Source organism: Cynoglossus semilaevis, chromosome 16 (genome assembly GCF_000523025.1).
Source record: "Cynoglossus semilaevis isolate Cse_v1.0 chromosome 16, Cse_v1.0, whole genome shotgun sequence".
In the NCBI taxonomy this organism is placed as follows: domain Eukaryota; kingdom Metazoa; phylum Chordata; class Actinopteri; order Pleuronectiformes; family Cynoglossidae; genus Cynoglossus; species Cynoglossus semilaevis.
Genome location: NC_024322.1, coordinates 6,331,150 through 6,338,865, shown reverse-complemented (window position 1 = coordinate 6,338,865; position 7,716 = coordinate 6,331,150). Strand labels below are relative to the sequence as shown.

The window sequence follows — 7,716 nt, the reverse complement described above, 5'->3', positions numbered from 1 at the left end:
CCAGATGTCCTTCACTCTCTGTGTTCCCTGGTTTTCTGAGCTGTTTTATATTCATGGATTACGGATTATAAAATAAAACCGCTGCCAGCCAAATACATTGGGTTTGAACTAATATACATTTTTATTTTGTGGTTTTTGTTGTTTATGGAGCAATTTATGTCAGTCATTTTGCACTTGCCATCTGTCTTCATGCTGCAGTACAAGAATTTTTGTAGCTTCGAAAATGTTACTCTTATCCGTGCACATTATGAAACAGTCTGATTAACACTGTAACAGTCAGTGTTCAGTAGCGGTACAGGCTCTCCATCCTCAGATGCACACTCTCTCTGCCTCACTCTTTAGGTTCGGAAAACTCTTGTCAATATGTGAGAGCTCTGGGACTTTGGAACTTACTACATTGCTTTTATACAAAACAGACTTATTTAACTGAACATAAAAACAGCTCAAACCAAAAATGTCTTGTAATTGTATAGAAAAAAAAATCATACACTTGACAATCCAATGTCAGCGTAGATCAGATGACAGTAAAATCATGACAATTATTGACACATTAGTTGCTGTAAAATACTTGGTCTGCGTCTGGGAATTGCCTCTCAATTTACTCTTTGTAAGAACTGGTGGAGTATTAAGAAAAAATTCCTCCAGCTCACAACTTTGTTCTCCAGGGAACGTGGCACAGTGAACAGATGTTGTTCTTCTGCAGCGAGTGAAACGTAAACGCGTACAATATGGTTAGCACTCCACAGGTTTGTGTTCTCTTCCACTAGAGCAGACATGGAGCAGATTACATATGAGGGAGTCGTGACCTGCTGCTAAGATGTAACGCTGGCCCACCTGTTTGCCAAGAATGAAGAAAAATCACAGGAATGAAGGCCGCTGCAGTTGGGTTAGTGATGCCAGTGTAAAGTGTTGTTTTGTTTGGGGTTTTTTTTGCACAACCAAATATATTCAATTTCTCTGTACAACACAATAAAGAATAATTGTTCAATACGTTAGTCATTAATCACAAAATACTCCCCTAGTCTTTGAACTGTACCACCGGTCACAATCTCTATTAGATTAGAGGCATCGTCACATTTTTCAACTGACATAAAAACAGCAAATTAAAAGAACAATATTTATTGGACACACACACACACACACAACGAATCTTTATCTTCTGCACTACCCTGTGTAACAGTGGGGGCTTTAGAAACACCCGGGGAGAGAGGGGGGTTTTACTGCACACTCAACACACCTCCTGTCAACACGGATTCCTGTAATTTTTTTGCCAGGCTTTGGATATCTGGAACAAGGAATGAATTTGTTTAGACAGCCAATATTATTTAACCATTTATTCAAAATCATTTATACAAAACTTATTTAACTGAACCTAAATATCCTGTAGAGAAGCCTCCTTCAAAAATGACAAATCTAACACCAAGATTCCCTGTTCAGCAGATGGTGGACAGCTCAGGAAGTTGAGATCCACTGCATGGCTTCACTCAGTGAACTCAACTTTGGCCTCTCCTGGTCACGACCTGCTGGTTCTGGATGGTACTTAATGTGACAGTGTCAATGAGAGAGCACACAAATGTACTTTTCCTCATGATTCCTCTCTGTCTCCTCTGTTACTGCAGGGACTCCTGTTTATTTCTCTAGAGGAGATGTGGAGGATGTGTAGGAGTGAGGTACACTTATGTAAGGCTGTGAATATACTGTACTGTGTCTAAAAATAACTGTTAGTTTGAATTTGAATTTCCAACGATAATACACTCCTACTACTTTCCCATATTAAAAATCATTATTTGGATTAGTTAAACATAAAAAAGTTGTTTTGATTTGCTCATATTTAGTTATATTTCATTATGATTACGATAAATCCAAAGCTACTCTGGGTTTAATCAATTTAATTTAGATGATAATTTGACCTACGTCAGGAATTATGCAATTTTCAGATCCATACCCTTATCTGTGTTCATATTGAAGTTTATTGTTGAACATGCCAAAGTCAGTGGATTACCACAAAAAAACAAAACAAAACAAAAATCAAATATTTTTACAAAGAAAGAAGAAACATCTTAACTGTGTTCACAGAGCCAGTATGCTCAATATTTGTCGTAAAATAGATTAAACAAAGTTCTGCAGGTCTGAGACTATCATTTGTCTGGCAGAAATAAAGTAAATAAAAAATGTATTTCCATCAGGGACGTCGTCGCATTCTCTCCAACATCCAGCTTTACCCCGGCTGTTACCCTGAAAAAGGTGTCACTTTGCAGTAACTTTAAAAGGAAGGATACCAAAAATTGCAAAAACTGGAGAAAAAATTGGTCTTTTTTGCAATCTTCTTCTTGAGCACTGAAGCAAATAAAATGCCAAACTTTTCATTATTTAGGGTGACACCCACAAAGATTTGGGCTAGAGAACCCCACCTCCTACTCAGGACCTTGAACAGTGCCTTTGTGAGTATATAATACTCACTGGATGTCTGAGGGACATGGATCTCTTTGTCCTTGAGTTCTGTCCACGTTCTGTAAACCAGATGCTGTGCGATGGCCTCGTACTGCTTGTAGTACGCAACGCGTGTGTTTTCCAGGTCTGCTTGTTCATCTGTGCTCCTCACCAGCATCATTAGGAAGTAGGTCACAATTGACCAGATTGCTGCTCTTTTGACGTCGTCTTGCTTCGCCAAGTGCACATTGTCCCACACGCAGCTGATGTGATAATAACTTTGAGTGGTCACCCACCATCTCATTAGTGCCTGCATGGAGGTCACTCTACTCCATACATCAGAGTACAGGTGGCAGTGTAACGCACAAGCAGAGGCCTCTTCTGGATGGTTGCTGGTGAGATGATTATAGATAAGATGACAGACATTTATCCTGAATTTTTCATTCTGTCCATGTTCCAAAAGAGAGTCCAGACTGGCCATGAATGCCTCCAATTTCATTCTGCTCTGCACATTTGTGTCATTGGGGTATATTGTCCGTAGTTGTGCCAATATATGATAGATAGACACTTTGGCTAATCTCTTCACAAAACACTTCTTTAAGCTGACCTTCTGAACATCAGTGGGCATGGCCATGGGCCAACTAAAGCCCTTGGTGGCCATTTTTATATCCTCATCAGCTTCTGCTGCTATCATCCCATAGTCTAAGTCATAGTCATTGACTAAGAGAAAATCTGTAAGATTGTTCACCTCCTGTCTAATTACTGCCTGCACACATGTCTCACTCATTCTCTCTACAGAGATGTTCTCTCTCCGTGGTGGAACGGGTACAAGTTTCCTCTCAGCGGCAAAACTTTTCAGTATTTCAGCAACAGTACTCGCCATCTTGTCCAGGTCGTGAGGAAGTGTGGTGCATGGTATTATGGGAACTGAGTGTTGGACTCCATTTGGGTGGGAAAGGCTCAAGGTGTTATGAACCTCCTTCACAATCATCTGTTGGAATGCAGGGGAGAACGGTTCTTTGTTCTGGACACCTACAACTTCTGCGATACTGTCAAACACTGAGGTGCCAATAGTTTCTTCCACATCAGCCTCAGACATGGATTGTTGCATAGTCTTTGAGATTTCCATTGAAATTTTCGAGATTATATCCAGGATCAGAATTGCAAACACAGTCATGGTGCTATGATTTGGTTCATTTGACTGTAAACGTAACCACTGGTCTTTAGTCAAACTCCCCAGTGCAGGTTCCACAATGGGTCTCAGTGTTTCAACTGTAATCTGCTGTTGTCTAACATTCATGGTGACCGTTGGTTGATGTCTTGTAGTAGACAGAACATAGGTGTGTGCTGCACAAATGTCGTCCTCAAGTCGGTCGAGTCCCTTTCGCCTCCTTCCTGTCCGTCTTTAAATATCTTTTTTTTCCTGATGCACTATTCCTTCATGTTCTTCAAGTTTCATTACCTTCCAATTTTAGTAGGTGTAGCATAATATGGAAGACTAGTTTTTGGTGCTCCTCAGATGTCATGTCGCTTCCTTCTATTCTGTCAACTCTAAGGGGAATCTGTTCGTAATCCCACGTGGCTGGCTTCCACTTCATTTTCTGGCATTTAAGTTGGGTGCATTGCTGCCTCACTGGGCTTTGAGTTGGTTCCACAATCATGAAGTTAACGTTGATCAGAGCAAATAAAGGTCACATGTAGATTAAAGGAACAAAGCCAAAGAACTCACAATATGTTCCCATGACTTTGTCCCCGCCCTCACTCTGTGTCTTAGCAACTGTTGCTAGGCATAATTACCCGCAGCAGTTACTGTAAAGTTGTAAAATTTTACTATAAAATTTCCAGCAACATATATAATATATAATTATTTCTATTGTTACTGAGGAAATATTACTTACTGAGTACATTGAACACACTGCGGCCACCCATTAATAGGGATGTCAGTATTTCTTGATATTACAATTACTTGCGGTATTAAGCGCTACGGTTATTTTATCCTTAATACCGCCAAAAAATAATATATAACGGAACTATAGTTAATCTAAACTAAAACGAAACGAAAACAAAGTTGCACAACATCCGCTTTTTGCGACTTGTGTTTTGTTTTCGGTCTCTACAAGTAGAAGAGAGGCGTGACCACGTGGGGAAAATGTGGACCAGCGCGTTAAATCAGCCGTGTGGGATTATTTTAGTTGTCATCGTGGATGATGGTTTGCCAGCTTTTAAAGTAGGCCTTACAAATGCGGTGTGTCAAACATTACAGTCTACATGCTGCTTCACCTACAAGGCAACCACCCGACATTGTTCGCCAAAGTGAAGGTAAATACACATTAACTGGATTAAATTACGTCATTGTTTCCTAACGTAAGATTGAATTGAGTACGATATGGGTTCGGCTTTCAGTGAAACCGTTAGGACATAACGGTTGGGTGAATTATACTGTTGGTATGTTAACATAGCGTAAGTTCGATCGCTTTTTAAATGTAATTTTATTTCATCATTTTTTATTGCTCAGTTTTAGCGTCAGATTGCAGTGATTTGCAGTGAAAAAACACTATCTCGCTGTTCACAAAGTTCGCAATAAGTGAACATTTAGCATTAGCTCATTTAGCTTTCTCCCATCAGTGAGTACACGTTGGGCTTGCTAATTTGTGTATGCCATTGTAATTTTAACACAAAATGAAAAGAACCAAAATTATACGTACGTTTTATATGCGACTTCTTAAAATTAGACTAAAAACAGATTAAAATTGAAATTCATGATTTCATGAATTAAATATTTAAATAATTATTAATTAATTTAAATAGATACTTTAATATACAACCATTGGGTCATATAATTTGTAATGTAAGTATATTTTGTATGGTTTACTTAAAAGAATGATAGAGGTCCTGTTGGCCTTCGCATCCTTTGAGAGAAATACGTTATAACATATAATTGGCCTTCGCATCCTTTGAGAGAAATACACAACGTTTTTGCATTTATAGTGTTGTAAAATCAATTAACGTGTAGTAATGGTGATAATTGTAATATTGTGAAAAATTATCTGACATTAATCTAACCAAGGAAATTTATAATCATGACAACCCTACTCATTAGTAAAGGAGTATTTTTACACTGGTGTTGACACCTTGTTGTAAAAATAGCTGATATACAGTGAGTCATTTATCAGCTTAACACTAGCATTCACACTGCAGGTGAGGGAGGAACTGTTCTCCACAGACTCACCAAGATAAGAACAACTAAGGCTTTTTAGTCATGATGTCACATCTAAAACTAATGATAAAGTGCTTCCCACAACTGTACTGTTTGCATTTTAACAGCGTGTGGGACTGTACTTTGTATAGACACAGCAAAACTGATCCTTGATCTGCTGGAGATTTCTACCTTTTTTTCTCACCCCACTGTTACCAAAATGCATTGGTTTTCAATTATAATTGAGAATTTTGGTGTTTTATTTTGTATTTTTGCTATAAACTCAATATAAAATTGACTGTATATAGTCACATTCCTGTATCATTTTCCTGTTATATGGAGGACCATTTCAGTTCTAATTTTAAAACTAAACTAACCCCTTTGAGACAAATGTATTTTGTGAATTTTGGCTCACAATTGAGCTTGACTTGACTCCTGTATGAAATTTTCATTGGGGTTTATCAATGTAATTTTTTTTTTATCAGCTTATACATTGCCTTTGCTGTATTACTGACAAAAGCTCAGTTTTATAAACAGTACATACAGTCGTATTGACGCCATACTATGTAGTACTACAGGACAACAACCTGGGTTAAAATCCAGCTGGGAAAATAACCCAACACAATGTGGTGTAAACAGCGTGTCCTACGCATGCTCTGACCTTGCTGCATGAATACTAAACTCTGATAGCGGTCCACCATACATCACTGTCAAAGCCCAGGCTGGATTCAGGTTATCTCGATGTCTCTGTAGCTGTATGAGGTCATTTGTTTCAGATATCCTGCAGAACCAGAAAAGCAGCAGCAGCAGATTGTACTGCATTATATGAACATTTGGGATTTTCTACAAATGCATGCAACTCTTGTTTACGTTGTTCTACAATTAATCCTTGCTTATTTATTTTATACATTTTTAATTGTTAATACTTTAGGTAGGCACATGTGATTTGCCAAAATCATCAATTATGCCAAATAAAAAAGAAAACACTGATAGTTGATCATAGGGAAATGTATGTTCCACAGCTTCTTATTGCTGCTGTATATCTGGTAATGTTTTCTGGGAGTTCTAATTGTGTTTTGAAGGCTTGCTGAGATAATTTCTTTCTATTTCAATATAACCTCCAGTCTTACTCTCTGGGCATGGTGTTCTACTTTCTGCTTATATAACATTACGTAATCTAATGATTTGCTGTATTGCTGCAGGGTATGGTAGATGGATCAGGATTGCTTTGACATGAATTCAAAGGCTCCGGTGCTGTACATCACTTGGTTTGTTAAGCTGTAAATTCACAGCTAAATGTTACACAAGCTGTGTTACGTGACAGCGATATAAGTCATTTTCCTGAGTGTTAACATCACAGGGTGTGTACCGATGTCCTCTTAATGGATCATGATGTATCTGCTTGGTCAGCTGTACATTAGAAGGCCATTTGCTCATGTAACAAGTTTTTGCATCAGCAGAAATTTCAGCAGAAATTTCAGCACAATCCTCAGCGTAATGTGGTCAAATACAGTGCAGCAGGCCTCAAGAAATAGTGTTAAAATAAAATAATGTCAAAGTTTCAGATTTTGATAGTGGAAGTAAATAAAGGAGGCAGGTTTTTACTTCTAATGTACTACTTATGTATTTGTAGAGCTTCACTTTTCCAAAAAGTCCATTTCCAAAGTCAGTTTTTTTATCTCCAGTCTATTGCACACAGTGTTTTCCAATAACAATGCCCATCCTGCTTCCTTTTACTTCTCTTTTAAAACCAGAAGGCTTTGTCCATTTGGTCGTTATACTCTATGTCCAGACGTCCAGGCTAGACACAGATGGACGTGAGTGAGATGTAAAAGATACTGCACTGTTTACATCCACACATGAGTTCCATCTCTGGACATGTTTGGGGAAACAAGTGAATCAATCACTGTCAATTAGAGCTGTGTTCAAAGTAAACCACATCCTGGGAGTCAGATGCTCATTCTGCACTTAACGGCAGGCAACACAATTAGACAGTGGCAGAAAGCACCAAAGTGCTCAGGATCGGGGTGAACCAGTGCATATAAAAGGCTCTTAGCGTCTTTTATCTGCACCTCTCCCAGGTATCCTCC

The 7,716-nt window shown here is 38.5% G+C and overlaps 1 protein-coding gene across 6 annotated transcripts in view; it reads left to right on the top strand.

Moving 5' to 3' along the window:
- Positions 1–7,716, top strand: part of chn1 (chimerin 1) — a 29,450-nt gene that overhangs the window by 6,616 nt on the left and 15,118 nt on the right. For 2 of the 6 annotated variants that reach the window (XM_008328300.3, XM_025063986.1), the window contains exon 1: positions 4,556–4,749. The exons of 2 other annotated variants lie outside the window; for them this stretch is intronic. In XM_008328300.3, coding sequence (XP_008326522.1) covers positions 4,699–4,749 — 51 coding nt within the window. In that variant the 5' untranslated portion in view covers positions 4,556–4,698. Of the gene's footprint in view, positions 1–4,555; positions 4,750–4,823; positions 4,891–7,716 lie in introns of those variants that run through there. 2 more of the 6 variants (XM_008328299.3, XM_017039821.2) reach the window with 2 other exon arrangements.